At 45.4% G+C, this 14,386-nt stretch overlaps 1 protein-coding gene across 3 annotated transcripts in view; it reads right to left on the bottom strand.

The window, feature by feature from the left end:
- Snx8 (sorting nexin 8) overlaps window positions 1–14,386 on the bottom strand; it is a 75,267-nt gene that overhangs the window by 33,391 nt on the left and 27,490 nt on the right. Inside the window, exon 1 of one of the 3 annotated variants that reach the window (XM_027922762.2) lies at window positions 9,114–9,210. The exons of 1 other annotated variant lie outside the window; for it this stretch is intronic. In XM_027922762.2, the coding sequence (XP_027778563.1) occupies window positions 9,114–9,207 (94 nt within the window). In that variant the 5' untranslated portion in view covers window positions 9,208–9,210. Of the gene's footprint in view, window positions 1–3,243; window positions 3,415–9,113; window positions 9,211–14,386 lie in introns of those variants that run through there. One more of the 3 variants, XM_027922763.2, reaches the window with a different exon arrangement.

The following is a 14,386-nucleotide window of genomic DNA, read 5'->3' as shown; positions in this document are numbered from 1 at the left end:
GACAAAGTAGGAATTCAAAGTTCCTGAAAGAATCCTCATCTCCACTGAACAAGATGTAATCCATTTTCAATTCCTTGGTTTGTTTCTGTTGTTGACAACATTTTTTTAACCCTCTTTTTGGCTCTGGATGGTTCAGCCTGAAAGTAACTCAAGTTTCCTGGCGTCTCCTCACATCCATGTGAAAATACTACAAAACATCTGGGCGCACCAGCTATCCTAACCCCGGAGGGCAAAACGGAGCATCTGTGACCACATTAGGTGCCTCCACAAGATCTCCAGGCAGCTGCTGGCCCCAGCGAGCCAAGTGAGGTCCGGCTGACCCCATCTGCAGTGAGAGTCACAGGACTGGGACAGGCCTCCACCTTCCAGTGCCCAGGGGGCAGACAGCAGGGAATGCGACTGGCCAGAACCCAAGTCGGAGGACACAGCTCTCCCCTAGACCCCAGAGGCAGAGGACAGAGTGCTCCTACTAGAGCACTGCCCCCTATACACGACACAGCTGACCATTCAACTTCTGCAGAGCTGCCACACGAGTCCCCCCTTTCCCATCTCCACTGGGCAGTACGTTAACCCAACCTGCACAGTGGGCCCCAGCCTGCCCTTCTCCCTGGCTCCTTCCTGACCCTCAGATCACTCTCAGATCACTCTCAATTCCTGCCTCCAAGACTCAAGCATTCTCTTCTCCTCTAAGAAGGTAGAGGAACAGTGCACTATCACCCTGAGATAAGGAGCCTCAGGCCAGCATCAGATTCTGACTCCTGAAAATGTGGCTTAACATCTCCCTGAGGGGCTGAGGGTGTGGCTCAGCGCTGGCCTAGCACGTGCGTGTGAGGCCCTGGGTCCTCAGCACCGCATATAAATAAATAAAATAAAGGCACTGTGTCCAACTACACCTAAAAAAAATTTTTTTAAAATCTCCCTATGTTCAAAACACCAGCAGTAAGAAAGATTTCTGAAAGGCAGCCCCGCCCTGGCTGGGCCTGGAGTCCCTCTGGGGCTGGAACCAGGAGCCCTGGGGGGAGACTGTGGTGCTGAAGGTACTCAGTTGCGCAAAGCTGAAGTTCACCAAAGCCTGCTTCACACCGCCTTTGCAAAGAGGGGCGCTTTCAACAGCAGGGAGGTGCATGACATCCATCCTGTGTCCCAAAGGTGCCAGTGGCCCGAGGGTCGGGGTCCTCCTTCCTACAGTGACCCCCCAGGAGCCACTCAAACAGCTGGCACCACCAGAGACCTCCCAATCAAGCCTGATACTCAGAAAGCAGAAGCCAGAGTGGCACAGGATACAATCAGACCAAAAGCACACCTCCCTCTAAGTCACTCCAATGTGGCCTGGAGAGCGAACACTAAGGGAGTCCAAACCTCTCTACTTTTTTTTTCCCTTTGGTACTTGGGATTGCACCAAGGGCGCTCTACCACTGAGCCATAACCCACCCCGCCCCCCCGTCCTTTTTAATTTCTATTTTAAGAGAGGGTCTCACTTAAGTTGGTTAGGGCCTCGCTAAATTGCTGAGGTTGGCTTTGAATTTGTGATCCTCCTGCCTCAGCCTTTGGAGCCACTGGGATTACAAGTGCACCACCACACCTGGCACCTCTCGATTATTTGAAGACAGTACCTTTGCATCTACCTTTACTTATCATCTCAGGTTTTCCCCAAAAACTCTGTATTGTGAAATATATCACAAACACACACAGAAAGGGGTATAAAATTTCTGTGGGAAGGCTCGTGATGTGGCTCAATGGTAGAGCTCTGCCTAGCATGAATGAGGCCCAGGGTTCAATCACGAGCACAGGGGAAAAAAAAAAATTTACTGGCAGGTGAACAAAATTATACTTCAAACACATGTAACCAACATGAAATACAATGACCTCTAGCACCCCAGAAACCTCCCTTGTACTGTATCCCTTATAGATCAGACCCCCTTTCACCTACCAGATGTGACCACGAGCCTAATTTTTATGGTATTATCTTCTCTGCTTTTCATTTAAACTTTTATCACCCACATAAGCATACCCACACAACAGACCCTATTTCAGATGTGTCTGAATGTTCTAGAAATTGAAGTCACGTAGTATGTGTTTTTTGTGCCAGATGTTTTCTCAAAATCCTCACTACAGAGTAAGGGGACCCAGGAGTAAGGGGACCCAGTCTCAGATTTACGTAAGAAGTTACAGAATGGAACATCCCTCAGGTCAATCATCAGAGGACAACTCTCCAGCTCTAAAAGCCTAATGATTTTGTTTGCTAAGACTCTGAATCAACACACACAACTGATAACAGGGTCACCTCCAGGGTATGGAACTAGTTTGGTGGGAGACAGATAAGGAAGAGAAAGGTGAGAGAAACTATGTCTTTTGTACCAAAAAGTGAAAGAATAAGGACAACTTTTACATGGATTCCACTGAAAGAACCATTTCTGGAAAAAAGTGGCAAGAGCGCCATTAATTCAAATTTTATAACACCAGTACTTTAGATATACAAATATTACCTTCCTTGCTGCATGATTATGCAGACGTTAAATAGAAAATTTCAAAAACTACTTAGCGGTGCAGAAAAATATCATCTGAAAGGAACAGGCTGCAAGAACGTTCATCCGGGACACAGGAAAGAGAACTACACAGCAAGCACACAGGAAGAAAGGAAAGGCACCGAGGGGACAGCTGTGTTAATGTGGTGGCACAGTGGCTGAGGCGCCTTCACCAAGTGCTGTACTTATGGCTATATCACTTATATGACACATTCTCAATGCACCATTTCACATACTGCAATAAAACTGTCCTACGTCTGATTTCAACTCATTCGTGAGACTCCTGGGGTACAACGCTTCACCAGCACAAACCAGGCTTCAGAAGATTGCTGGGCAAAAACCTGATCTCACTTCTTCAGAGCCAATCCCAACTTCCTCCAGCCCACACGGAACTTCCCTGGGCTATATTCAAATTCCACATCACTTCACTTTAGATCTGCTGAACACAAACTCTGAAACCTGTAGGGAGCTAAAAGACCCCCAAACACCTACCCACAACCCAACAGCAAAACGCCTTCAACAGTTGCCACAGAACACAGCATGAAGTATGGATCCAGGAGAACCCCAGGGGCCCCATCTGAGAGTTCAACACTGACATGTGCCCCAAGACACTTTTTATGGAACTTCCCCCCCTTATCAGGTTATGATTTTTATTAGTTCTATAAGAAAAAAACAGAAAGTGTGATCCAGAGGGCAGCGATGCCCAGCTGGGTCCTACCTGTGGTCTCCCAGGCTGTGTGGGGTCCACACCTTGGGCTCCTGACAGCACAGCTGGTCCTGGGAGGCTGCATCCAGCACCTGCCCACCACCCCTGCAGTCTCCCTGCCACCCAGGCACACAGGATGGCAAACATCTCTTTTTGTACTTCATTTTTCTCAGGAAAGAAAATAATACTAAAACAGAATTCCCCCACCCAGAACACATCACTTTCTTGCTAACCACAAATGCTGGCAAAATCAGTTCTACATAATAATGATTCTTTAGTTCCTCTTTCTTCAAATGGACACATTTTACCTTGCAAATTGTGCCTGGGGGGGGGGGGGGAGGTCCGGTGAGGAAGGGGGTAAGGGGGCACCAGTAAAGACCAACTATTCAAACTTTAAAATTCCTATATAATCAAACTAAAATGTGATCCAATCATTTAAAAAAAATGATAAAACGCAATTCTCTTCGTTTAAGCCTCTTTTACAGCAGATGATATTCTAGATACAGAGAGGTAAAGAAAAACAAGTTTCTGTCCATCAGAAGTTCAAATTTAAAATGTATAAAGTAGGGGCTGAGTGTGTGGCTCAGTGGTGGAGCGCCTGCCTAGCACGTGTGAGCACTGGGTTGGAGCCTCAGCACCACATAAAAATAAATAAATAAAATAAAGGTATTGTTTCTGTCTACAACTAAAAAAAAAAAAAAAAAGCCCTTGGGCCTGGGATTGTAGCTCAGTGGTGGGGAGCTTGCCTACCACCTAGCACATGTGAGGCACTGGGTTTGATCCTCAGCACCACATATAAATAAAGGTCTATCAACAACTAAAGAAATTTACCAAAAAAATTGAAAAGGTGACAAATAGAGGGAGCAGGAGGCACAGGTTTTTTTCCCTTAAGGTAAACAATTGTTTGAAGCATAATTTAATCACCATAAGCTGCATAAATCTTAGTGACAGCTCAATGAATTATGACAAATATGTACACCCAGAGAAGGGGCACAACCCCCTGGGTGAGGAACTGCAAATCAGTCAGGGGTGTGAGAGCCTGAGGGAGAAGGAAAAGACAGCCACTGGGTAGGAGTTGGGTGGCAGCAAAGCCCTGGGACCTAACCACAGAGAACACAAGGATTCCCCCAGCTTCCAGCGAATGGAATGCATGGAATGCCATCAAGAGCCACACAAACCAGGCGAGGCAGGATTCTCCTGATTTTTAAGATGAAATTTAAATTTAGGTCCACAGGACTGTGTGAAGCTGAGCTAGGACACACAGTGGAAACTGGCATATTTTTTTATTTGTGCGTTCTGCATTCAGTCGCAGAAGATCACACTGTATGATCAGGCACACATACCATTCTTTGTTCTATTCTAAGTCACAACAGCTGAGCTTTAGAACCTGAAGGCTCCTGCAATGGACTCATCCTGCACTGCCAGGAACAGGATGCTCCAGTGGTGCTGCTATCCACAAGGAAAAGAGGTGCTACAAACTCATAAAGGGGGGAAAGAGGGCCCCATAAGAAAATGGGCAAAAGACAGAAATAGCCAAGTCAGCGACCCCAGACAACAAAATACTACAAGAATCTAAACCGTGTGCTTAACCAAGAAAATACAGACTAATACAAAAATGGAAAACCTTCTCTTTTTTTTCTACATTCAAAGGGAGTTTTAAAAAATGATATTTAGCTGGGCATGGTGGTGCACACCTCTACTCCCAGCAACTCAGGAGGCTAAGACAGGAGGATCGCAAGTTTGAGGCCAGCTTCAGCAATTTAGTGAGATGCTGTCTCAAAAAGAAAAATAAAAAGGGATAGGGATGTGGCTCAGTGATCAAGCACCTCTGGGTTCAGTCCCCAGTATAAAAAAAAACACACACACACACACACATTTAATTTTTTTAAATATATACAATATTGCTACTCTCATCTTTTTTTTTTTACATTTTTTTTTTAGTTGTCGATGGATCTTTATTTTATTTATTTGGATGTGGTGCTGAGACTCAAAACCAGTGCTTCCCACATGCTAGGCAAGTACTCTACCACTGAGCCACAATCCCAGCCCTACACATTTAATTTTGATGATATTACAGGGAAAGGACCCTTTTAACACATTGCTGTTCTAGTACAAGATGGTAAGAACCACCATGGAGTCTGGTGTGGTGGCAAATGCCTGTAATCCCAGTGATTCATGAGGCTGATGCAGGAGGATTGCAAATTGGAGGCCAGCCTGAGAAACTTATCAAGACCCTCAGCTACTCAGCAAGACCCTGTCGCAAAATTAAAAATAGAAAGGGCTGGGGACGTAGCTCAGTAGTAAAGTATCCCCAGGTTCAAGTTCCAGTACCAATTAAAAAAAAAAAAAGAACCATCAAGGAGGATAATTTGTGGGTATTTGATACAACAAAAACTATGCAAGCCCCGTGACTGAAAAAGTCAACTCCTAGGACATCTTCCAGTGGCCTGCAGGATAACAGATTCCAAATATGTCCAAATCCTAATCCTCAGGGCTTATGACTGTTAGTTTTGCATGGTAAAGGGAATTCAGGTTGCAGTGAAAATGAGATTGCTAATCAGCTGATGTAAAATTAGGGAGATTATCCTAGATTATTTAGAAGACCCAACATAATCACAGAGGTCCTTAAAAGTGGAAAAAGTAGACAAGAGAACAGGAGAGGCAGCAGCACACTGAGAGAGATGTGCACAAGGTTACCACTGGCCAAGGAATGCAGGTGTCTCTTGAAGCTGGAAAGGCAGGAAACAGATTCTACCTGGACTTCAGCCCGGTGGAACTTATTTTGGGCTGCTGACCTCCAGAACTGTGAGATGATAAATTTACATTGTTTATTTTTTTTTTTTTTTAAAGAGAGAGAGGTAGAGAGAGAGAATTTTAATATTTATTTTTCAGTTATCAGGCGGGCACAACATCTTTGTTTGTATGTGGTGCTGAGGATCGAACCTGGGCCGCACGCATGCCAGGCGAGCACGCTACCGCTTGAGCCACATCCCCAGCCCCAAATTTACATTGTTTAAGCCACTAAATTTGTGGTATTTTGTTATGGCCTCAACAGAAAATGAATTCACTACCTAAGGAAATGACAGATATGTACAAGTATTTCTTTCCTTTTTTTTTTTGGTACTGGGGATTGATGATTCAGGGGCACTTTAGCATTAAGCTACATCCCCAGCACCCTCCCCTTTTTTTATTTTAAGACAAGATCTCATTAAGTTGCTTAGGGCTCCACTAAGTTGCTGCAGCTGTCCTCAAACTTGTGATCCTTCTGCCTCAGCCTCCTCAGTCACTGGGATTATAAACGTGCATCACAGCACCCAGCAAGAAGCATAAATTTCTGAGTACATCCATGCATAAAATACAAAAATAGTTACCCTGTGTGTAAATATGACTGTACAACCCCCTGTGTGCAAATATGACTGCACAACCAGTATAACTACACATCATGTACAACCAGAAGAATGAGAAGTTATACTGCATTTATGTATAATGTGTCAAAATGCATTCTACTGTCATGTATAACTAATTAGAATAAAAAGAAATAAAAGTTGATATTCTCTGTCCATCTTCATCATTGCAAAATAAAATTCTGTTCTTGGGGGGGGAAAAAAACAGATCTGAAAAAAAAAAATCCATCCTGAATTGAAAACACCTCTCTGGAAAAGGATGAAGTGACTGCAATTGGGGAGGAACTTTTACTTAAACTGCAACATTCTATATTGTTTTAACACATTTAAGGAAAATGTGTTCATCCACGCATTGCATAATTAAATGTTAAGTTTTAAGATGGGAGTTAGCCTATAGAGCATTCAAAGCATATATTTAAAATCACCATAAAGTAATAAGACTCAAGAAATGAAAACTACAATGAGCACTGTAATCTTTTCTACCCATCCCAAAGGCTCTACAAAGATGGAGACCTCGAAGTCCACATATAAATATTATCAGTGGCTCCAATGGTGTAGGCAGAAGACAGAGAAGAGGAAATTCACTATACACCCAGAAGACATACTTCTCCAAGAAATCAAAATGAACCTTGTGGAAGTATGAAACATATCTCTCATTTTCAAAGGCTCAGGTTTTCTGACCCCTGTCCACCCAGCCAGGGTCCCACCAAGATACACTCCCTGGAACCACCATTAGTGACTTTGGGCAAGTTACTAATCTCTGGTTAGTTTTCCCAAGGTAAAAATGGTTTGCTGCATTACTTCACCTCCCTGCAGGATGAGCGCCAGAAATCAAATGGAATGAATTGACAGGCTACATACCAGGAGCCTGTGGATCCCACTGTTAAGACTCAATCGGCTGAAAGAATACTGTGTACATGGTGAAGCACGGCACTGTAGAGTGTGACATGATTATGGACAAAATGAGCAGTCCTGATACAATCACCGCCCAGGCAAGGAAGGACAACTACCTGTAGGGAGTCCAGGCAAAGTCAAAGAGAAAACAGCTCCAGGGTAGTCCAGAGCTCAAGTTATCAGCAAATCACACCATAATGGCAGTCATTAAATGAGTCCAATATGAAACTTTTGTGGCACTCCCTCTTTTGCAAAGAGACTACTGAACTACCTCCCCTGCTGCTTCACAAGTCAGGTAAAAGCAAGCTCTCAGTCCAGTCACAGCCTCCCAGGGGGTCCAGACTAGGGCCCTGGTATAGGTGGGTCCACACTGAGATCCAACATGTGACCTCATGAACACAATGTTCTACCCAACAAGAGCTGTCACATGCTTCCCCTTACACAGACTCCAGTGAGAGGGAAAAAATAATTAAAGGCAGGGCGTTCTGCCTAGACTTGGGGGTTTTTTGTTTTGTTTTTTCAGTTCTGGGACTGAACCCAGGAATGCTTTACCAGTAAACAACATCCCCAGCCCTTTTTATTTTGAGACAGGGTCTCCATAAGTTGCTTAGGGCCTTGCTAAGTTTCTGAGGCCTGGAACTTGGGATCCTCCTACCTCAGTCTTCCCAGTGGCTGGAATTACAGGCACGCGCCAGGCTACGTTTGACGATTAACTGACGTAAAGACCCTTAATCGGCGGGGCGTGGTGATGCACGCCTGTAATTCCAGTGGCTCAGCAGGCTGAGGCAGGAGGATCGCAAGTTTAAAGCTAGGCTCAGCAACTTGGCGAGACCCTGTCTCAAAATTAAAATTTTAATTAAGGTCTGGGGATGTGGCTCAGTGGTAAAGAGTCCCGGGGTTAATCCCTGGTACCAAAAACAAAATTAAAAAAGACCCCAAGTCAAACGCACTCTCACTACCCCTCCCCCGGCTTTCTCGCTGTTTCCCCTGCCCTTCCCTTAGGGAAGAACCCGTCTCCAAACCTCCAAACTCACTCATTCATCTGGACCAGCTTCTGGGTGACACCTAGCCAAAGCCGGCCAAGCCGAGTCCCCAACCTAGACCCCTGCCAAGAAGAATAGTATCTCCCGCCAGCACCACCCGCAAGCCTACACAGAGAAGTGGTCACAGGAAAGGACACCCAAACCGAGGAGCGTCCTGCCAAACTCAGACACGAGCGTAATCCCTCAGAAGAACGCCGGTCGTGCCTCTGAGCATTCGGAGGAGAAACCCAGGTCCCTCGCCGGAGCCCTCCCCAGCCAAGTGCTGAGTACCGCAAGCGTCGCCTTCCCCAGGGGCGGAACGCGGAGACACTGTCCAAAGGACCCCAGGCAGAGCGGGCGAGGCTGACCTCCACCACCGGGCCAAGAGCGCGGGACACCGACAGGAGCTGGCCAGGTATGGCCCAGGACAGGTGGCCCCTCTGCAGCGCGCCACTCTCCTGAGCGGGAAGGGGCGCGGGGAGGAAGTGTCCCCAGCGGCCCGGCGACAGTCGCATAGGGTCTCCGGCTGCGCACCAAGAACAGGGAGCAACCCGCGCCGTACCTGCCGCCAAGGGATCCGCCTCCTCGTCAGCCTCCGCCTCAGTTGAAGACGCGACTGCCGCCGCGGGCAGCGGGTCCATAGCGCGGCCAGTCATGTGAGCCCGCTCGCCCACGTGACTTCCTCCCGCGCCCGCCGCCAACCCTGCCTCGCCCCGCCCCTCCGGGATCGCCCCTCCCACAAGCGGGAGGACCACGCCCCCGACCCGCACCGTCACGCCCATGCGCAGCATGGCCACGCCCCTTGGCGGCCGCACCCCGCCCATCAACCGCCCCTGTCAGGCCTCGCCCAGCCTCAGGGACCAGCCTCAGCCACGTGGCTCGGCGTGGCTGGAGCTCTCCGGCCTCAGACCGAGCTATCGGCTCGCGGTAGCCAGTCACTGCTTCTTGTCACCACAACCCGCCAGCTCATTGCCGCCTTCGCGCGCTTTGCCTCTGCGGGTCACTCAGCAGGTCGTCGGCTCACCTGGTGTTCACTTACTCCCCATTCACACACCCGCCTGCTCTCAGCTCTCATCATGGGTGCTCTCGCTCTTCGCCCCCCACACATCCTTCGTTTGCTCAATCACTCGCCCTCCCAAACTCTCCGCAGCGCGCTCAGGTTGGCCGGCTGCCACCTGGAGTCCAGACAGGGCCTGTGCTGATGCAGATGCCCAGGTACTGACCTGATCTGGAGGACCAACAGCTGGCCCCTGTGGAACAGATGTCTTTGCTATCCCCAGAGGGGAGCAAGGATGTGGGTGCACTCAGGGTCAGGGCGGGGGCCTTGTCTGAGCTGGTGCTGGCGAAAGGAGAAATTAGTTAAAAGGAGCAGAAGAGGGACCTCAAACAGCTCCAAGCACCCAGATCCTCCCAGACCTAAAAGGAGAATGGCTGGAGAGATTGGTAAGCCTCCATTAGGGAGGGTCTTGTTTCCAAAGTAAGGACCTTGCACCTCCTGACAGTGATGCCATGTTAAGGGAGTTGGTTACTGTAACTGGCCACAAACTACCTGGTTAGGGTCCTAGGAAGGGTCTCAAATCTCCCCTAGTACCTCAATCCTTATTTTCCTCTACATCCCAGTACTAGAATGATAGCTTCTATTCAGAAAAGCCTCAAATGCTTAAGTGGAATTACTTTTTTAATCATTAGTTTTGTTTATTTTGGTTGTTTGGTACCAGGGATTGAGTGTTCCCCCTGCCCTTCCCTTAGGGAAGGAGTGCTTAACCACTAAACCATATTCCCAGCCCTTTTTTATTTTTTTGTTTTGAGACAGGGTCTTGCGAAGTTGCTTAGGGCTTCATTCAATTGCTGAGGCTGGCTTTGAACTTTCGAATCCTGAGGATTACAGGTATGGTCCATCACCCATGGCTAATCATTAGTTTTTTAAAGATACTATCACATTTCAAGAACACTAATCTCGGGCTGGGGATGTGGCTCAAGCGGTAGCGCGCTCGCCTGGCATGCATGCGGCCAGGGTTCGATCCTCAGCACCACATACAAAGATGTTGTGTCCGCCGAAAACTAAAAAATAAATATTAAAAAAAAAAATATCTCTCTCTCTCTCTCTCTCTCTCTCTCTCTCTCTCTCTCTAAAAAAATTAAAAAAAAAAAAAGAACACTAATCTCCAGGATATATGAAGAATTCAAAAGACTTAATACCAAAAAATTAATAAACAACCCAATCAATAAATGGGCTAAGGAACTGAAAAGACAGTTCTCAGAAGAAGATATACAAATGATCAACAAATATATGAAAAAGTGTTCAACATCTTTAGTAATTAGAGAAATGCAAATGAAAACTACTGTAAGATTTCATCTTACCCCAGTCAGAATGGCAGTTATCAAGAATACAAGCAATAATAAGTGTTGGAGAGGATGCGGGAAAAAAGGTACACTCCTACACTGCTGGAAGGACTGGAAATTGAACGACCACTTTGGAAAGCAGTGTGGAGATTCCTCAGAAAACTTGGAATGGAACCTCCATTTGACCCAGCTATGCCACGCATTGTCTATACCCAAAGGACTTAAAATCAGCATACTATAGTGACATAGCTGCATCAATATTTATAACAGCTGAATTCACAATAGCTAACTGTGGAACCAATCTAGATGCCCATCAATAGAAACTGTGGTATATATACATAATGGAATATTAACATTAAAAGGGAATAAAATTACAGCATTATACACCTGTAATCCCAGTGGCTCCGGAGGTGAAGGCAGGAGGATTGTGAGTTTAAAGCCAGCCTACGCAATTTATCAAGGTGCTAAGCAACTCAGAGAGACCAGGTCTCTAATAAAATACAAAATAGGATAAGGGATGTGGCTCTGTGGTCAAGTGACCCTGAGTTCAATCCCCAGTACCAAAAAAAATTATGGCATTTGCAAGTAAGTGGATGGAAATGGAGAATATTATGCTAAGTGAAGTAAGCCAATCCCAAAAAACCAAAGGCTAAATGTTTTCTCTAATTAGTGTGATTAGTGGATGCTGATTTATGATGAGGGAGGGGCCATGGGAAGAATGGAGGAACTTTGGATTGGGCAAAGGGGAGGATGGGGAAGGGTTATGGGGGTAGGAAAGATGGTGGAATAACATGGACATCATTACCCTAGGAACATGTTTGATTTCAGGAATGGTGCATGTCTACACCATGTATGACCAGAGAATTGAAATGTTGTGCTCCTTTTGTGTCTGATGAATTGAAATGCATTTTGCCTCATATACAACTAAGTAGAACAAATAAAAATAACAATTTTTAAAAGATACTATCACATTTCAGTTTGCTAACTATGTTAATATTTTTTTAAAGTTTAAGTTTTTAGTCTTCAACTCTCTCCACTCTTAAAACACATTATCGTCACATTATTGACACCAAAACATCCATCCTCCATGCAAGCAGGTGTAATCAATGACCATAAACTCTCCTGACCATAAAATACAGTTCCTCTTCTGCCGGTGAACATCTAACAGCTTTCCCAAGTTGCAGTGGCCCCTGTAGGATCCTGTGACCCTCTACCCACATCTGTGGTTACTTCCTTCCACCACCCTGGGCTTCCTTTCAGCTGCTGTTGCTCCAAATGACGTACTCAGCATTTTCCCTGACTCCAAGCACCACACACGCACATTCTGCTGACTTCCTGGTATTATTTGGGACATATCTTTGTCTCCCACTAGATCATACTATCTTTATTAAATTTCTTTTTTGTGACAGCATCTTGTTATGTTGCACAAACTGGCCTTGAACTCCTAGACCCATGTCCTCTTCCTATCTCAGCCTCTAGGCACATGGCATCACGTCCAGCTCTAAATCTTTATTAAATTTCTAAAAGTTCATGGCACTCTCAAAACTGTAAAGTATTAGATAATTATAAAATTATACATATTTCCAGAATGATAGCATATTAAATTTAACACCCCTGACAGATGGTCACATATCTCTTTAAGTGGTTTTGACTTAGCTGCACATTCTGATCACCAGGGGAACATTCAAAAATATTCTCCTAGAGCTGGTCCCTACATATTCTACACAACAAGAGCCCTCACATTATTCCCCTTACACAGAGACAAGAGAGAGGGGAAAACAACCAAAGAGCAAGTCTGGAAGGACATTCTGCCTAGACTACATGCCTACTGGAGGGCTGCAGCTGGGTGCAGTGGCACACATCTGTAATCGAAGAGACTTTCAGAGGCTGGGGCAAGAGCATCATAAGTTCAAGACCAGTCTGAGCAATTTATCAAGACCCTGTCTCAAAACGAAAAAATTAAAAGGCCCGGGGATGTAATTCCGTGGTAAGAGTGTTTGCCAAGCAAGTGTGAGGCCCTGGGTTCAATCTCTAACACCACCACCACAACAAAAATATGAAGTCATACCCTCTCTTCCCTGAAGGCTCACTGGGTCTGAGGTATAGCCAGGGCTTGAGATTTTTCTTAGAAAGCTCCTCAAATGATTCAGCCCAGGAAGAAAAAAAACACTGCTCTAAGTTCAGTTTGCTTGATTCCCAAAACATTTCCTAAGCATTTCACTATATAACAAACTTCGCATGGTTGGTGAGAGTGGGAGGCAAGAAGGGCGATTTAAGGATACCCAGTCTAGTCTCTGTCCTCCAAAATGCCCCTGTGGAAGTGAACAGAGGAACAGAACATGATAGAATTCTCACACCACACAGAGCAATCAGTGTGACCGCTTTAAATGGAGGACTGTGGAAGGAGAAGGGAAAGGGCAGTTGGCTCTAATTCTGGACACCTCCAGGGGAGGGAATTCAGTCCTTCAAGTCATGCGCTTTCTTGACAGATATTTCTAATGGTTAGAAAGTTATTCAGAAAAACTGGCACAGTGATGCAAGCCTGCAATTCCAATGACCCAGGAAGCTGAGCAGGATCTGTAGTTAAAGGCCAGCTTCACCAACTTAGCAAGACCCCTGCTTCAAAATAAAAAGTGAAAAAGGACTGGGGACATAGTTCATTAGTAGAGAAATCCTGGGTTAAGCCCCAGAACCAAAAAAAAAAAAAAAACCCTTCAGAAATGTGCCTTGAGGGGCTGGGATGTGGCTCAAGCGGTATCGCGCTCGCCTGGCATGCGTGCGGCCCGGGTTCGATCCTCAGCACCACATACAAACAAAGATGTTGTGTCCGCCAAATACTAAAAAATAAATATTTTAAAAAAAAAATTGCATAAAATTAATTTAAAAAAAAAAAAGAAATGTGCCTTGAAATATGAGATTTGTCTATGATCTATAGATATTCTTGTTTCATTCAGGGAGCAGTAAACAGAAAACAGATTCTAATTTTTTTCCAACACTTTTCCTAGAATCTACTTACTTTGTGACTGTTCATCTGTTTTTATTTATTTAGTTTTTAGTTGTAGTTGGACACAATACCTTTTATTTATTCATTTTTTTTTAGAGAGAGAATTTTTTAATATTTATTTTTTAGTTTTCCGCGGACACAATATCTTTGTTTGTATGTGGTGCTGAGGATCGAACCTGGGCCTCACGCATGCCAGGCGAGCGCGCTACCGCTTGAGCCACATCCCCAGCCCCTATTTATTCATTTTTAATGTGGTGCTGAGGAACAAAGCCAGCACCTCACACTGCTAGGTGAGCACTCTACCGCTGAGCCACAACTCCAGCCTCTTTTTTTTTTTTTTTTTAAGTCAGGTTTATTGTTTTTCATTTAGAAAAATGAGAAGTACTGGATACAGGCAAAATGACAGAACATGGAATGCAAAACACTGACATCAGTAGCAAATGCCACCTGTGGATATGCAGGAGGGGCTGTGGTTGTTCCAAACATGC

This window comes from Marmota flaviventris, chromosome 19 (assembly GCF_047511675.1).
Source record: "Marmota flaviventris isolate mMarFla1 chromosome 19, mMarFla1.hap1, whole genome shotgun sequence".
Taxonomy (NCBI): domain Eukaryota; kingdom Metazoa; phylum Chordata; class Mammalia; order Rodentia; family Sciuridae; genus Marmota; species Marmota flaviventris.
This window is presented reverse-complemented; position numbering and strand designations above follow the sequence as displayed.